This window comes from Pristis pectinata, chromosome 14 (assembly GCF_009764475.1).
Source record: "Pristis pectinata isolate sPriPec2 chromosome 14, sPriPec2.1.pri, whole genome shotgun sequence".
Taxonomy (NCBI): domain Eukaryota; kingdom Metazoa; phylum Chordata; class Chondrichthyes; order Rhinopristiformes; family Pristidae; genus Pristis; species Pristis pectinata.
The window spans coordinates 37,254,984-37,271,115 of record NC_067418.1 but is presented as its reverse complement, the minus strand read 5'-3'; the positions used below and the strand labels follow the sequence as shown (position 1 = coordinate 37,271,115).

The window sequence follows — 16,132 nt, the reverse complement described above, 5'->3', positions numbered from 1 at the left end:
TGTCTAAGACATGGTTGTTGGTTGTGGTCCAAAAGCCGGGTCTTTGGAATCACTAGAATCAACAGTCTCTCTAGCAACCACCATTTGGATAGCAAAATTATGAAGTGCACGCTATCAAAATTCACTAAATGATACTTGGTGGTACCACAGCATGGCCCCAGGACCAATACAGACACAGGAATGCCTTAAGCATCAGATTTTTGATCTAGTGTGAGCAGGACTTTTCTTCAGCACTGGGAGATCTTAAGAAATAGCAGCATGAGGAATGGAACCCAGAGGTATCATTATTACTCAGCAGTCATCTTCCTTGCACTTGCCAGTGAAATCCTGCTGGCAAACTGGAATGATGAGGCATAAAAGCATCGCAACAGCTGTCCAAATATTATGAGTTCATATGCACAGTAATGTGTCTATGAGCACAACAGAGAAATGGAATCAACACTTAATTTTCTAAATTGCAGACAGCACAGATCCATTCTGCTCAATCTTATCTCAAAGCACAACCCATTTATCGCAGGAATTATTCTAGTGAATTTGCACCACAGCATCTACAAGGCATATATATCCTTCCTTCAAAAAGGAGACCACAGTTTAATACCCTCGATGTTAAAGATAGTGGACATCATGTTAATCCAGATATTGCAGACACCCTAATGCTCCTGTTAGCTGGGAGTCACCCGATTGTTTGTGAGGTGCACTTCACAAGAAGAGCTACCTTTCTGGAGTCCTTGAGAACTTCAACACTGATCTTCTTGCAGTGCTTTGGGACCAGGATAATATGGATAATAGAAAGGATTAGGTGGCTGTCAATGCAGCAGTCATCGAAGCCTATTCTGTCCTCTGTGATGCAGATATTCCTCATTCAGATGGCACTATAATCTAACAAATACCAGGGCCTATACCAGGAATGTTGCCACAGGGCCTCTGCTCGTCTCCCCAGTGAAGAAGGATGTCGGTTACAAGACTATGCTCCAAGCATTTTGTCAGGAGGAGAATCCTGTTGGACTTGGCCTCCCATACTTCCTCCTTGCCAATGGTACCTTGCCATCGGATTGCATCTTTTCACAGTCTGACATTGAAGTCGCCCAGGCAGATGAATTTCCCTCCCCCTGGAATGTGGGCCAGGGTTTTTTCTTCTTGGCCTCATCAACTGTCTCCCGGGTTGTGCCATATTCACTGATGACCAAAGCATTCTGGTTTCAAGTTAGAATGAGGCAGAGAGTCATGAGGCCACAGGGGAGTTACTGGGACACCAGGCTAGTTCATTCTTGACAGTGAAACCTACAGCATAAGAGCACTGTTCCTCAACCAGATTACCCTCCCAGAAGGTGTGTCATACTCATCTTCCCTTTGTTGTTTTGATATAGCTTCCTTTTGTCTGTTGTGTCTCACACTAGGCAGCAATGTCAATGTTGAAATATTTGAGCTCCTTGCCTACACTGGTGTTGTGCAGTTCAGGTCTGACCCTATAGGAATAGCTATGAAGGCCCTGAGATTCCAGGTCCCAAACTTAGTACTGGGGAGAGTGGAAGTTGCCTATGTATAATTTCTTTTTCCCTTCAGTGAGCAGCAGTCATAAATTCATAACCACTATGAGGATGATGATCTGCCAAGGCATTTCAGAGACAACATTACTGTGGCCACCTTCAAGAAAGAAGACAAATATGACTGCACTATCTGCAGTCTGATCCCCCTGCCGTCTGCAATAGAGTAAGTTATTGCCAGGATCCTCCTCAACCACTCCCAGTGATCAGTACCCTCCTACATGCTTCTGAAACTTGGGTGATCTATGGCAGACACCTCAAAACATTGGACAGATACCACCAATGTCATCTTCGCAAAATCCTCCAAACACACTGGTGGGAAATGTGAAGCAATGCCAGTGTACTCTACCAGGTCAACAGCCCCAGCACTGGACCTGTAATTACACACAGCAGGCTCCAAAGGGAAGGCCATGCTGTTTGCATGCCAACACAAAACTACTGGAACACATTCTATTCCAGGCTCTCTCATGAGAAGAGATTACCAGGTGGACACAGGAAAAGATTCAACGATGTTCTCAAAACCTCCTTAAAAATTATAACATCCCCTCTGGCCCATAACAACTCATAGAAGCATTCATAAAGGTGTTGAAAACTCCACAGAAGCGCAGCATAAACAGCAGGAGGAGCCCATCAGCTCCTGACCCACCTGTGGCAAAGTCTGCAGATCCCACATTGGCCTCATCAGTAACCACAAAACTTAAGTGGAAGCAAATCACTGTTGACCCAAGGGACTACCCAAGACTCCAGATGTGGTCTCATGAAAGCCCTGACAGCTGTAACAAGACTTCTTTACTCTTGTACTCCATCCCCTTAATGACATTACTTTTTTGGGTTTCTGCCTCCATCACTCTCTCTGCCAGTGATTTCAAGACTCCCACCACACATTGAATATTTTTTTCTCCTCACCTCTAATCCTTCTACCAGTTAACTTAAACCTATGCCTCCTAATTAATGACCTCTCTCCTAAGGGAGATAGACCAGCTTCTTACTCTTTGTTCTGTGTAGTCCTACCCTTCAATTAGATCTTCCTTTGGACTGCTTTGTGCCTAAGAAATTAGACCCAGACTAGATAGCGTCTCCTCATAACCTAATAACATCCTCATAAATCTCCTCTGCACCGTCCCTTGTGCCATTCCATCCTTCTTTTAGTCTGGTGGCCACAAATACACAGTTCTTCTGCTATGGTATTACTGATGTTTCATGTTTCTTGAATGACCTCCATTCAATGCCCCAACCAATAAAAACAAGTATCCCACAATCTTTTTTAACCATCTTGTAAGCTGTCCTGCTACCTTTAGGGATAGGTCAAACTGCTGTACAAGATACCCGTTTTCCTTATTTTCTTTGCCCAAATGAATTAACTCACACTTCTCTGGATTGAATTCCAGTTACTGCTCTCCTAACCAGTCTACATGAATATCTTCCTGCAGCATAGGACTTTCTCCCTCATTGTTCATCACATTGCCAATTTTGGTATCATCAGCAAACTTCTTAATTGTCATCCCTGCATTTAAGTCCAAATAATTTATATACCATGAAACCAAGGAGCCCAGGAGTGAACCCTCTAGAACCCCACTGCACACCATCAAGGATTCCCATCAAGCATTGCCCTTTCCTTTCTGCCACTGAGCTGATTTTTAGCACAAATTGCCACTTTCCTTTTGATCCCAAGGGCTTTAACTTTCTTGATTACTGTGCCATGTGGGACTTTGTCAAACTCCTTGCCAAATTCTAAATATCCTACATGCAATGTTCCACTCTCATCAACAGTACTTGTTACCTCCACAAGAAAAGTTAAAGATAACCTTCCCTGAACAAATCTATGCTGACTGCCCTTGATTAACGTGTGGCTCTATAAATGTTAATTTATGCTATCCCTAATCTTTTTTTAAATGTGTTTGCCACTAATGTCAGATGGCTGACCTAAAGTTATTTCTGAACAGGAGTACCACACTAGCAACCTTCCAGTCCTCTGGCACCATACCTCTACTTGGCTATTTAGTGGAACAGTTTGCTCCACTTTAGCATGTTTGGAGGTCTTTGCAATGTGCGTCATTGCTGCATCCAGAATCCAAGTGGCACACCCGTATTTTCTTCTTAGTGGTTTTCCTGGTATTCTTTTTCAGAAGGTAGTTAAATCTCAACCACACTTTTGTGGGTATGAAGTCAATCACAGGTCAAAAAACAGGTCAGATATTTTCCTTACAAGATGTTAGTTTTTATGGTAAGGTGGTGGTTTCGTGGCCACCATTACTGATACCATGTTTATTCCAGATTTATTTAATTGACTTATTTTAAATTCCCCAGCTGCTGTGCTGTCCCTAAATCATTAAACCAGACCAACACTATAAACAATGCCACTGCTCTCCTTCAGCCTAATCTGTTATGTTATCCTACTGGTGGGGTAATCCAGCTCTCATTTTGGTATTGACCAATAAATCTAACTTCTCTTGATGCCTCTTGTTCTTCTTCTTCCTCCACCACCAAGTGACATTTTGCTACATTAAAAATGTCCTCTCAGTCCCAGTAGTCATTGCTTTCATGCAAATTGAGATGCCCATCCTTCATTTACATTCAATTCCCCCTCCAGTACAAACCTCTCCACAGATGATGGATAATCCAGAAGACTGCCTCACTAAAATGATGCATTTTATTTCAGTCACCTGCAGGTAATTTTAATTAATGTCAATGTGCTGAACAGTAATCCCACTAACCAGAGTTTATTTTAATCAACCACTGCTTCTTAATTGATCAGATCAAGGCATCAGCCTCTGTTATTTAGTGGCAGGTAAACAAAATGTCTTATGGGATGACAAAAATCACTAATGGACAGGTGACTGTATCCCACCCTATGCCTCTGACTTATTGCATCAAGAGAGCAGACATTTTTTCATCCTGTCTTGTAACCTACAAAATGATGATACAGTCCTTTAAAAGGTGCAAATCTGGCCTATCTGATCCATACCCAAATTCTTAGGAGTCATACAGCATGGAAACAGGCCCTTCAGCCCAACCAGTCTATGCTAACCAAGATGTCCATCTAAACTGGTCCCATTTGCCCAAATCTGGCCCATAGCCTTCTAAACCTTTCCTATCCAGGTACCTGTCCAAGTGTCTTTTAAATGTTGTTAATGTACCTGCCTCAGCTACTTCCTCTGGCAGCAAGGTTGCCCTTCAAGTTCCTATTAAATTTCTCCGCTCTCACCTTAAACCTAGCCTCTCTAGTTCTCAATTCCCCAACCCTGGGAAAAAAATTTGTGTGCATTCAACAAAAAAACTGTGCGCATTCTTGCCCCCAAATAGCTCAAATCCTTTCTTCCACCCTCACCAGGACAGGAAGTTTAGGGACAAAGTCTTAAATGCAAATGGCAAAAAATCCAATTTTGTAGTCGTCGTTTATATCTGATTCTAGACATCATCATCTAGTCCACAGGCACACGGCATATTAATGATAGATGTTAAAGGCTTATCAAAATAAATTATTGAAAGAAGAATAAACCAAATTACAGTTATTTAAAGAATAAAGCTGTATAAATTGTGACTGAGGAGAAACTTTTCTTTATAACTTGCTTGGTTATTTTCTTTTAACAGACTGGCTCTGTAATAAATTACTTGCATAATTTAAATATCAATTTAATATTTCCATATTAATCAATGTAATTAATCTGCACAATTTCTACACTCTCATCTTTAAATATAATGGTAAATTATTAAAGAAAATGTATAATTATACCTAAATATGCATCAATTTCCAAGCTTTCCACAATTATAGGTCAGTCTTTCTGTTTCAGTCTTTCCCTCCCCTGATAAGTTTGTCCTCTGAAACCTGGGTCTTAAATCTGAAAAAAGGAAACTACAAAGGTATGAGACATAAATTGGCTTTGATTGGGAAACTGTATTACAAAGTATGAAAGTAAAAAAGCAATAGTTATAGAATTAAAACATAGCTTCATGTAATATATATCTGTTTAAGGCAACACAAAAGGAAACCGGAAAATTGGTCCAACCATATAGGGGCAGCATAATGGTGCAGCTGGTAGAGCCACTGCCGCACAGAGACCAAAATCTGGGTTGAATCCTGATGTTGGGTGCTGTCTGTGTGGAGTTTGCATGCTCTCCGTGTGGGCTTCCTCCAGGTGCTCAGGTTTCTTCCCACATCCCAAGTGGCTGCTGTAAATTGCCTTTGATGTGTAGGTGAGCAGTAGAATCTGAGGAGAGTGGGATAAAATTGGATTAATGTAGAATTTGTATAAATGGTTGGTGCAGACTCAGTGGGCCAAAGGATCTGTTACTGTGCTGCATCTCTCTGACTGTAACAATTAGGGTAAATTACAGACAGTATTAGATCAAAGGATAAGGCTTACAATGTTGCCAAAAAGAGCAACAAGCCTGAGGATGGGAAAGTTTCAGAATTCAGCAAAGGAAGAACAAGACATTGGCAGAGGAAGGGAAAGTAAAATACTACAGTAGACAATGAGATATATTTAGAGACATCCTTAGATTTTCTATAGATATATAAAAAGGATCCCTTATAGACTGAGACCAGATAAATTATATTGGTATGTAAATGGGAGAGAAATTAAACAAATATTTTATTCTGATCTCACTGAAGACAAAGAAAACTTGCAAAGGTTGCCAGAAGAAGGAGGCATCACTCAGTGGAGGGGGACCCTACATTGGCTGCTATCTCACTGTTGCACCACTGTCCACCCAACCCCTGACAGATGGTCCAGTGTTCAGCTCCAGGACTCTGATATATCCTTCTCAAGTAGGCACAACATCATGTGGCAAATGAACTTTCAGGCAGCAGGCTGACTTTTGTCCCATGGTCACTAATCCCAGACTGCTCCCTCAATTGGCTGTGGCAGCAGTCTGAAGGTGGCCACTCCACTGCAAGAGCTTCATGCGAGTCTTTAAGGCTTTATGTCCACACTCCAACTGATAGGGAGCAGTGGCAGACTGCAGCCACATGAGGGACACCATAATATAGTGCTAGAGTTTTTTTATTCCTTGTATTAAGTTATGAAAGGCTGGGGTTCTCTGCGCAGAAGGGGCAGGAATCTGCTTACAAAATAGAGGTGTGGGAGTGGTGGGCCACTGTCTGCACAGAGTATTGATGTGAAGTTTCTAAGGAAGTCCCTTTTTTCATGCAGCAGCACACTGCCTTCAACCCACTGCTAGCAAACAATGCCATAGTTCTTCATCCCAGGATTCCACTTCCTCTGACTCTGCCTCCTCATCTCTCTCTGGATCTCAAGGCTCTGGGACTCTAACCTCTTCTTTCTCAAGATTGTGCTGTTGCCTATCATTAGATTATGCAGCGCACACTAATAAAGTTCATGCACCTGCTTGGAGTAGACTGGAGGCATCTCCTAACTTTTTGCATTGTATCTCAAGGATGTCTATAGCATTCTCTAAAGTGATTCTGGTCCTCATGTAGTTCTTAATGTAGCAGTGCTCTGCAGTAGCATGAGAGAATCACAAGAGTGAGGAGTTGGGGAAGGAGAGAATATCCCTTGTCCCTCAAGATTCATCCTTCCAGGCAGTGGTGGCCTCTGTAGATGTCTGGCAGTTCACTCTTCCCAAGGATGAATGTGTAATGGGTGCTGCCAGGATACACTGTATTGACCACGAGGAACATCCTCTGATGATCCACCATGACTTGAATGTTCAGAAGTGAATACCTTTTCTATTAATGAGAAGATCAGTCTTATTGAATGGAGTGCTTATGGGCATGGCTGCAATCAATGAACGTCTGCAGATTGGGAAGTCAGCAAGTCTTGCAAATCTCACTGCCCAAGAAGTGACTTCTTCCTCAATGAAAACAAAGTCATCCTTCCACATGTAGGGTGCTTGCATGACCTCTTCAACGCAGTGGTGAATGCCAATTATAAGACATGACAGAGATCTTGTGGCTGCTTAGAATAATCTGTGTGAGCAAGTGGACATCGTGACTTTGACCTCAAATGGAGAGAGTAGCCCTGGCATGAGGTCTTTCTTTTGCAGGTCACTTGTCTCCATGAATGCATTTAATGACCTGAGCCTACTAAAATCTTGTTCTTCACAGATGATGAGATAGGGAACAGAGTTTCTGCAGTCTGCCTGGAAATAGGGTCTTCTTCTGATGGATGAAATTCTGACCTATCCTGCATGACCAGTCATCATTACATCAACTCCTGCCATAATACGTAAACACATCAATGGACACTAATACAGCCACCACGGTATGAGTATTTCAGATATGAAATGTAGCAAAACTCATTCACTATCGATTTCAGCAGAGTTGATGGGTTTGAGAAACAAAAATATTTAGCACAACTACACTCCATGAGGGCCTAATATGGTCATTCCTTTTTGCTGTTAACTCTTCCTATCACTATTATTCTAACCTGCTATCTTGAAGCATGCATCTCAAGTTCATACTGACAACCTTGACAGATTCTTCTTTTATAAAGTCAAAACCCTTCTACTCAACTTCCCGTACACACACACAACTTTTTTCTTTGAAACTACTGCCCCTGGTCTTCGGATCTTCCCAACATAATTCAGAAAGCTTCAATTCGATTTTCCACAATTTCTAAACTTCTCCAAATAAAACTTTAAAATTCTGAATTTACTGAATTCCAGATATCATAGTCATATTTATCATTCTGTCGTATATCAAGAAGAATATGACCCTGATGTTGTTACATATTACATAATACAGAGCATCTTGATGGTTTCCAGCCTATTTAAGATTGGGAGAATTATGCCATGTGCTTTCCAGCATGAAACTAAATAGTTGGTGTGGAAGTTGAATGAACTTTGGCTTTAGGAAGTACTCATTCCTGCTTCATTATGGTATCTTGTAATCCATTTCCTACCAGCTCAGAGTTGACAGATGGTTGTTCAAGCTATTAGCTGTTATTTAAAGATATGATATGAATGCCTGACTCTTTCTTGATGCACAGCAACTGAAAACCTGTTAGTAATCACAGGAAAATCCCAACACAAATGCACGCAATGCTACGCAATTTAATAACTGCACCATCTGATAACTTCAGTTCAAATATTAGTTAACACATTATATGCAGCACTTCCTTGTGCCACTCACTGTCCCATCCACAAATTCAGTCCTCTCTTCCCCCAATGACTCAATAACAACTGCATACAACTTCTATACCTGTGCTAAATCAATGACTACAGTTACAACCCTAGTCGGTGCACCACATTTAGTATCAGGTGTACCTAGGGAATGGTGTGTTTACCATATTAAAACATTCCAAGCTACTTTACAGAAACATTACTGAACAAAATTTAACACCAAACTACATACGGAGATGATGGGACAGAGATTTAGTTTTAGAGAAAGTAAGTGTTTTTTTTTGCACTTTATCCTTGCATTGCCAGCACCAAACAAACAGAAACTGACACCATGCCACAAAGAGATTAGCGCACATGATCAAAGCCTAGTCAAAGACCTGAATTTAAGGAGTATCTTAAAAGAGAAAGGAGAAGTAGTGAAATAAAAAGGTTCAGGAATTCAGGTAGCCAGCTGTGGCTATGCCAACAATAGTGAAGCAATCAAAAGTGGGAACATGCAACTGCCCATATTGGAGTTCAGAGATCTCAGGAAATTATAACACTGAACCAAGTTAAAGATGGGGAGGAATATTAGCAATGTCAGTCACCATAGATTTCATAAAAGGAAGCCGGGTAGTTAGCAGTTTGTTGGGAATAGGGCTGAGAGGCTGATTCTTTCATATTGGAGCAATTTTTTCTGGTTCTTCTACTACACCATTAAACACATCACAAAAAAAGTTTATCTAAGAGATCCATACCTCATCATAATTTAATCAATGTTATAATAATAAGCATTTCTTTAAACATGCTGCTCTCCAAAATAAACACCCCTGTGCATTCTTTCCCCTCACTGCATCCCCACTATGTTCAGAATCATAATCAGGTTTATTATCACTGACTTATGTGTCGTGAAATTTGTTGTTTTGCGGCAGCAGTACAGTGCAAAGACATAATTACAATAAATTACAAAACAAGTAAATAGTGCAAAAAAGAAATAATGAAGTTGTGTTCATGGACTGTTCAGAAATGGTAACACAACACCTATATTCAATTATTTCAAAGAATGTCAAAACTGCATAAATCCTTTTCTTCCTCAGATTTTTCTTTCTCCAGCAAACATGAACTTTCAAAACCCTGCACTTTATATCACCCAGCTACTTCCTAATTCTTTTTTCAAATATTTCCTTAATTGCTCCATGGCCTTTGGTTTTTACAACTTCATGTCTGAGTTCAAGAAATGATGCTGGATTTAAATGAGCTCTTGATTGCTGTCTAGGTATTGCTGTGCTATTAAATGCTCAGCCTCAACAGCAAACAATGTCTCCTAGCAATTCCCAATCATATTGGATCAGTTTATATTGCAACATTTTCAATAAATCTCTACACTTGCATTGTATCTGAACACTCCACCCCATGAATGATGTCACATACAGACACCAATACTAATCTCACAATACATGATTACCCAATATGTCCTCTCACTATTTGTACAAAGATTTTAATACAAGCTCCTGACTGATTGAGACATTTTGTTGTCATGCCTCATCTAGTAACAAATCCTTAATTCTGGCAGATGCATCTTAACAAACCAACCTAAAGATGCAGGAAGTGTCTTGGTTTTTGTTTGTTAAGGTGCATCTGCAAGGCAAGGTGGTAGAGTACTTGCACACATCAGTCTGTCAGCTAGACAGCTTCAAGACCTTGACAGACTGGTTTGCTGTCAAATTTCAACATTGGATTGTTCTGAGACAAATCAGGATATCTTCTATTTGTAGGTGTCTTTTTTCAGCTCCCCTAATACGAGGATGTTCTTTATGAAACAGTGAGATTTGCATCTTGCTTTGTTCAATTTGCATTTATCGAACTGATCTTACCTGTAGCACTGCAGGGCTTGGGAGGAGACAAATCAAATCAGTTCCAATGCTAACCACACTCCAGTGGCTCCACTCCAGTTGGAAAGCCCACATGTGCAGATGTTGCAGAGGACAAAGTTTGACTTGAATGACATTCTCCCCACCTCTGCCTCACCAATGGTGAAACTCCATCAATGTTCACTAATCTTAAACATAAAAATGGTCTCTTAAGTGAGATCAAACAGCCTGGTCACAGTTAACCAAATGAAGAGGGGGGCTGGCTTTGGGAAGACAGGGGGAACAGGATGGAAAGGGAGAGATCTGGGAGACACTGGTGGGGAAGAGGAGGAGAGACGATTCCGGGAAGCCCAGGGAGGATTGGGGAAGAGTGCCAGGAGATCTTGACCCTAGGACAGTGGAAGATGGTAGTTTTGTGGAGGGGTGGGAGGGTGGTGCTGAGATAGTCATACAGCACGGAAACAGGCCCTCCAGCCCAACTGGTCCATGCCAAGAATCTTATTGAAGCCAGTCCCATTTGCCCATCTTTGGTCCACATCCCTCTAAACCTTTCTTATCCATGTACCTGTCCAAGTGTCTTTTAAATGTTGCTAATGCACCTGCCTCAACTACTTCCTCTGGCAGCTCATTCCATATACTGACCACTCTCTGGGTGAAAAAGTTGCTCCTCAAGTTCCCAATAAATCTCTCCCTCTCACCTTAAACCTATGCCCTCTAGTTCTTGACTAACAATTGAGGAAATTCACAGGTGCACTAGACAGCCAAGGTGAACAATTACTGTACTAGGTAAACCACTGAGTTTTTCCATGCAGCAGCCCTCACCTCCTTCGGCTAATGGCTTTTTTGTGGCCTGTGAAAAACCTGCCAGCTGACTATAGTTAAATGAGAAAAAAAGTCTGAGCCATGCACCCTCATTAAAACATTTAAATGAAAACATCTTTTTCAACTCTGTTAAAAATGGAAATGGGGAGGATCAAGGCAGGGTGGACTTGGTTTGAATTTTTTTTAGCTTTCTGTCTGCTTTTGGGGTATAACAATTCCTCCCACACATAAGACAAAGAGAACTCAAGTTTCCTGTTAATAATGCCACCTTCATAGGAGAACCTTATGGAAAATTGTGCATTCCACCTTCCCACCCAAGGACCTTGGTCTCCTCCCACCCCCTAATAAGGATTTTGGTGGTAATGTCTAAGACTGAGATGCATTAGGTGAGAGCTAAAATAGCTCAGTTAACCAGTGTTCTAAGCAGAATAAAAGGCTCTCTTAAAATAATGGAACCCCAAACACATGATAAATTATGATTGCTGAAGTAGCTGAAGCATTTGAGGGATAGGTGCTCCTTGCATTAAATGAAGGGGTCTTTAAGGGCCCTAAATTACAACTCTAAAGCCAAAACCTGCACTAGAAATATGCAAGAAAGACCATGTTATAAACCATCTTATCCATCAAACTGGTATGACTCAAAGCATAAAGAAATAGTGAACTGCAAAATTTACCATCAGTGGGGGTTCAACTAAAAGGCATAGCTGGATTAAAACTATATCAGGGGAGGCTTAAATCCTGAAAGAGAACTTTTAAAGTAAAAGTCTTCTTTGGCTAAGGTAAGAAGCCAAGTCTTTTGATGTGCCTACTTTGGAAGTATGTAGAAAAATTAACAGGGAACACATGTGGAAAGTAAGGGACACCTTAAGCACACAAGAATGGTCAGAAGTGACGAACTGGAGACAATATGGGAAACCTCATGAAGGTCAAAGAAACAGCAGAAAACCTAAAGAAAAGTTCTGCAAACACTTTTATAGAGAGAGAGGGGTTGTGATATCTGGCATCAGCTTGGCCTGACAGGACCCCATCCTATATCATGGAGGTATGGGTACCCAAAAGAGAAGCCTGTCTTATTGACTCTAACAGCCACAAGGAAGTGTACTTAGGTCAGAAGGATTGACAATGAAGTAAACAAGAGGGATATGTCTGAACAATTATATTCAATTCAGCTATCAAAGAATGAAGACATGCTTTCATCAACTGCAATGGACAGCCACTGAACTGGAAACAGTCCTCACAAATGCCAGCCAATGAGAGGATGCCATTCAGAATGACTAATACCAACATAATTTCATTGATTCAGGTCAGATCCCAGATTTGTTCCAATTCTCTGTCAAGTTCTCTAAAGCAGAAGAAATACATTTGTAATCCTACAGCAATCCAGAAGTTAGTAGGTTTAGTATTCAGGTCCCACTCCGGAGACTTGAGTACAATATCCTGATGTTATAGTACCATGCTGATGGAGTGCTGAGCTGGTCTTGCTAACACCAGAAGAAATAGGAACAGGTGCAGGCCATTTGGCCCTGAGGCTGCTCCATCATTCAATAAGATCCCAGTGATTCAACTTTCCTCATCTGCTCTCCACCCTACCCCCTTAGCTCTTGATTCTCCAGAGAAAAAAAAATCTATTCTGCTTTGAACGTATTCAAGGATTTATCCTCCCTAGCTTTCTGGGGCAAGGGATTCCAAAACCTCTCAACCTTATGAGAGAAAAAATTTGTTTGAATAAAACATTGTACTCTGAGCCCATCTGCCTTTACTGCTGGAATGTTTAATAAAAAAAATCTCACATTCCCCAGAATGCTACCTAATATTTATACTTTTTTTTAAAAAACTGTCCATCATCAGATTGCTATGTGGTATCTTTCTGTGCACAACATGGCTGATGCACTTTCTAGGTAACAATACTAACTAAATCTTACAGTTTGCTGCAAGGTCCTTTGCTTTGTTCTGAGGCCTGGAAGATGATTTACAAATATCTCACTCATCTGTTTCTCGCCAAGTTTTTTTGCTTCTCTTAATAAACATTGCTCCCAACCTTTATGAGTAAAATTGAGCGCTGACTGCTTGCAAAGTACTTAATTGTAACCAATTTTCTTCCAGGATATCCTGATGTTTGCCAGAAGACTTCCTTCCTTCCTGCCTTAATAATGAACAGAACGTAATTGTAGCAAGTCAAATGCTGATTCTGCTTCATCAGAGAACTTAGATTGCAGCTGCAATCAAATACTGACTTGGAAGGCCCAGGAGCACAGCAGCTGAGCATTTATCTATTTAGCTCAGTAGCCCTATATTCATCATTTTCTTAACTTATAGAACAGCAGATGGAAAGACATGGCTGATAATAAAATAGGTTTCGACTGTTGGTCATTACTAGGTATTAAAGTTTCATTTGACTTATACTAGGAATATGCGATTGCAGCTGACAAGATTTTCCTATCATTTGGTCTCACTCAAAGTATCGCTGTTAAGTTCTTCCCACAGTCACATATTCTTTAATATTAATGGAATCATTCACCCAGCAAGATATGTAAGACTATAAAAGCAAATTACTGCAAAAGCTGGAAATCTGAAATAAAGACGACTCTTAATTCTGAAGAGCTCAGCAATAGAGGGAGAAAGCAATATAAAGAATTACTTTTCAACAGAACAATATGTAAAAGTTCCAGGGCAATATCCGCTCTACAACAAGTAGAGGACATCTCCCAAAAAGATTGAGAACCAACTTCACTGAGATGAGAACACAGGTTAGATGACAAAGAGTTGGAGTAGACACAAGGGAGATGCTGGAGCGAGTGAAAGTTCAAAGCAGAAGGGGAATGAAGTTACTGGGAAGCCAGAAGGGGGGCAGAGACACTGATGCCTATCTCTGATTTTACAAATTTGGCACAAAAAAGGATAGATATGCAAAATCAGGTAAATGGGCAGACTGACCCAAATTTGCCACATCAATTCGATTCCTTTCCCTAATGTAAATACATGCCTGTGCAAGGAACGCAGCATTTAATGTGTTGCATTGACAGCAGCTCCTAAAGAAAAAGTAACCATAGTATCAGGAAAAAGGATTATTTATTTACAATGGCACAGTGCAGGAATGTGGGCAGTGCTGTTCCATGTAAACAGGAGGGTATATAACATGCAAATTCAAAGCAGTCATTTTAAAATTGTATTTGGCCTTGGTGTGACTACAGCTGGATATTTCAATTGAATACTATGGGGTAAAACCACAGTCAAAAGCACGTTTTTTTGGGTGCAACACTTGCTCTTTGGGTTCCAAAATCAAACATCATCTTAATAAAGGGGTTACTGCTCATGAGCCCTTAACATCTGTAGTAGTATGCAGAACTAACATATTTTGATATCATTCATTGTGCAGAACAACAGTAGAATACTCCAAAATACTCCACGTTATCTTCTATCACCGCAGATCTGTATGGTCTTAATCCAATTCTAAACAGGAAGAAACTTAAAAAACTAACTAAATAAAATTAGAAACCCAAGAAATAGAAATGTGCTGCCAATACAATTCGGCACGTACCATTCACATCTTCAGGATTTGTACAGGCAAAAATGGGAATTGATTGATGGCTCTCAATGTGCAGACAATTTCTGAAATGTGGGAGGCCCGCAGTCAACATGTTAGTATCCACTGAACATACTAACAGCAGAACAGCAGCCTGAAGTTCCCTTTATCCTCAGCAGTTAAACCTACATAGTATTTGCTATTGATTTTCGCTCTAGGGACTGCTGGGTTTTAACAATCGTCAGAGACGTCAAACTATATTATGTATCAGTGTTTCCATAGTCTTGGTGCATCTGAGGTATGGCAAACTACAGTAAGCTTTTCACACAAGAAGGACTTTTGTCATTCTAATACAAATAACTGCCAATATGTTAAAAGTGAGCACCCAAAGCCTGGAGAGATCCCTCAAGGACATGTCTCTTCAGATAATTATTCTGTCAATCAAAGTAGTAGTAAGATGTGGAAAGGAACACAACACAGAAGATTTCACATACAACTTCACTGGGTGAACAATCATGTTCAATTTTTGATTGTTTCTTCCCCAATTTTCCTCATTATTTTGCTGGTGTCATTTTGCATAGCATTGTTTCTGATGCACCACATCAAAACCTTGGGAACAAAAGTAAATACCTATTTTTCAAAGCCAATACGGAAGGCTCAGCTTCTGGAGTTCAAAACACGGCCTGTAGGAACACACAAAAAAATAGGAGCCAGGAGTAGGCCAACGGGCTCCTCAAGCCTGGTCCCAACATTCAATATGATTACAGCTGATTCTCCATTCCCGGAATGGATTGTCGAATTTGCTCCATAATGTGGAACCGTTAATTATATATTATTAATTCAACAAAAAAAACTGCAAGAATTTAATCCATTATCTCACCTGCTTCTCTGGCCTTATCCGACTTCCTGGCATCCTCTCATTCCACGTTGTCGTCATTACTTTTTAAATTGGGGCTACTTGGCAAAAACCTTTAATGTGAGGACCACATGAAGTACTAATGTACCTTAGTGCTTCTTCTGACCAACTCACGCACGCTTTCTTTTTCACACCCACGCTATCGAGACCCCTGCCCCTCCACTTGGGCACACCTGGCCCCGATCCCGGCCTCGCTCCAGCATCCCGCTTCCGAGTTCGGCCACGTTCCCGACCCCGACTCTCGGACCGCGATCTCGGCCCTGTTCCCGCCTTCAGCTCCTGGCCGCACAGCCGCCCCGTTCTCGGCCGCGCTGTTGTCCACGGCGCTACGTCCGCACACCAGTGGTAGCTCCTGTTGACCCCGTTCCCTTGGACCCGTTACATAGTGCAAAAC

The 16,132-nt window shown here is 41.1% G+C and overlaps 1 protein-coding gene across 2 annotated transcripts in view; it reads right to left on the bottom strand.

Annotated features, from left to right (window-relative positions):
* LOC127577625 (tryptophan 5-hydroxylase 1) overlaps nt 1–16,132 on the bottom strand; it is a 68,630-nt gene extending 52,498 nt beyond the window's left edge. For both annotated transcript variants that reach the window (XM_052028933.1, XM_052028932.1), the window contains exon 1: nt 15,703–16,132. Coding sequence is in view for 1 of the 2 variants with exons in the window: in XM_052028932.1 (XP_051884892.1) it covers nt 15,703–15,759 (57 nt within the window). In the remaining variant the exon portion in view is untranslated. The remainder of the gene's footprint in view (nt 1–15,702) is intronic.